General features: G+C 36.8%; 1 protein-coding gene across 3 annotated transcripts; it reads left to right on the top strand.

Annotated features, from left to right (window-relative positions):
• The first annotated feature begins 372 nt into the window (after window positions 1-372).
• On the top strand, window positions 373-1896 carry LOC111378960 (ubinuclein-1-like). Of its 3 annotated transcripts, none has more exons than XM_023002265.1 (4): window positions 373-977; window positions 1317-1413; window positions 1520-1629; window positions 1754-1896. In XM_023002265.1, exons 1-4 carry the CDS (start codon window positions 450-452, stop codon window positions 1874-1876), a joined length of 858 nt encoding a protein of 285 aa, XP_022858033.1. In that variant the 5' UTR covers window positions 373-449; the 3' UTR covers window positions 1877-1896. The 3 variants fall into 3 exon arrangements, with proteins under 3 accessions (XP_022858033.1, XP_022858032.1, XP_022858031.1); XM_023002264.1 differs by having other exon boundaries at window positions 374-977; window positions 1314-1413; window positions 1757-1896; XM_023002263.1 differs by having other exon boundaries at window positions 375-977; window positions 1314-1413.
• Window positions 1897-2062: the final 166 nt, after the last annotated feature.

Genomic DNA, 2062 nt, shown 5'->3' with positions numbered 1-2062 from the left:
ACACACACACACGCACACACAAAACATTAATGGAGTTTTATGAAATTATTGCATGTGTAACCAACGTGGTTAGTGATTTCCGTTCTTTGTAAAGTAGCTCAGTTTCTTTTATGGAGCTGTGGCTAGAGGCCTTGAATTTATTGTCAAGCATATGCTACTCTAGCTACATGATTTCATAATTTTGTTCCCTGCACTTAATTATCTTTTTTGGGTTTCTCATGGATTTTATGTGTCCAAAATCCATTCAAATAACTATCTATTTATTTTTCAACAACAATTTGTCCCTTTTCAGGTTCCCCTATTCCAAGAGAATGCATTATCACTGATTGTTCATCTGTTGAGCTCAAGGCTCTATATTTTGGCCTTTCTAATGATTAACCTTTTAACTTTCTAGCAGTGAACCCGCATCATTGCCAAACCAGCAACCGAAGAAGAGAAGACGGAAAGACATGGCAAAGGGTCCTGGTGACAATGTAGATGGACCTAATCCTAGTGAACATGTGAAGATAGGGAATAAGGGTAAAAAAGCAGCATCAATGATGGAAAGGAACTCAACTAGTGAGTCGCACAAAGTACCAGTACCAAATGTACGAAGTGAAGATGTTCAATTTCAGGACCTGACAAATGCTGCTGAAGTTTCAATAAAGAAGAAAACTGCAGATACTAAAACTGCATCTGGTCCTTCAGAACTGTCAAATGGTGATGGTATCAGTCAGGAAAAGTATATTGATCAGCAGAGAACTGGAGTTGTCTCATCAAAGAACCATGGTAACAAATCAAAGGAGGGTTATGAACTTCTAGATACTTCAACTCAGATGTCAAATGATAAAAGTCTGTATTCTAGCAAAACTCTATCTGGAATGCCAGTGAACAGCAGTGATGAGGTAAGTCAATCCATTCAAAGGAAAGAAAAAGGTGGAGTTCTTGAAAATCCTGACCTTAATGGCCCTGCAAGTGGGAGTTCCTTGCAAACGGTGGTGAGTAGTATTGTGCTTGCTGTACTTTAGCAATGTTTTCTCGTGAACAAAATCAAGTAATTTTGATTTTGCTGCATTCTTACACTGTTGTTTATGACCCAAAATATAAATCAAAGCATTTATTGCAATTCATAATTTATGATAATCTTGTGCATGTTGTCAGTGGTAGACTTGCTTCCATCTTTACTGCCCTGCATTATCTTGAATATTACTGCAGATTCCTTGTTATGCAGAAAATTATGAAGTTTTCAACATTTCACTTTAGATACCTATTTGTTTCATTCTCAATTCACTAATCTACTAATTAATAAGGCCTTGCTATGTCATGTTCTGTAGAAGGCTCCAGTTCCTCAGAGGAAAGAAGGATCTACTGTTAGACCAAAAAGCACAATGCTGGACAAGGCTATCAGGGAGTTAGAGAAGACAGTTGCTGAATGTATTTAACTATTTCTCTTACCGGTGTAATTTTCATTCTTGATATAATGTGAATTTCATAGTAATTAATTCTCTCTCATTTTTTTTTTTGGTTCGGAAAATATCAGCTAGACCACCATCTTTGGAAGTTCAGGATGCTGATAATCCATCTCAGGCAGTAAAGAGGAGATTAACACCTGAAATAAAACAGAAGCTGGCTAAAGTTGCTAGATTAGCGGTACCAGAGAGCGATTACTAGTCTTATTCACTCATCTTTGTCTTTATGTTTAATAAATCGGTTTGTGTCCATATATTTATGTTATATTTCTAGAGAATTTAAATTTGTTTTGGGCTGGCTGCAGCAGGCAAGCCATGGAAAAATATCAAAGGATGTGACTAACCGTTTAATGAGCATTGTTGGACACTTGATGCAACTTAGGACATTAAAGGTATCTTTTTCTTTTAGACGAAGAACCATCATATGAATAATTACTGTGTTTTGTTTTGCCTGCTCTCTCTGCTGCTCATGCATTCCTCTCTTGGGTCTCTGTTTGTATATGTATGATGTATCCTGCATTTTAATTGCGACTGCTTCATACGTCTATTTGAATGAACAATTTTTCTCTCTTGAAGTCAACAAGTCAGACGTTGGATTAGTCAACTTTCTGTCG

The sequence above is a fragment of the Olea europaea genome, unplaced genomic scaffold (assembly GCF_002742605.1).
Source record: "Olea europaea var. sylvestris unplaced genomic scaffold, O_europaea_v1 scaffold19071, whole genome shotgun sequence".
Lineage (NCBI taxonomy): Eukaryota > Viridiplantae > Streptophyta > Magnoliopsida > Lamiales > Oleaceae > Olea > Olea europaea.
This window is presented reverse-complemented; position numbering and strand designations above follow the sequence as displayed.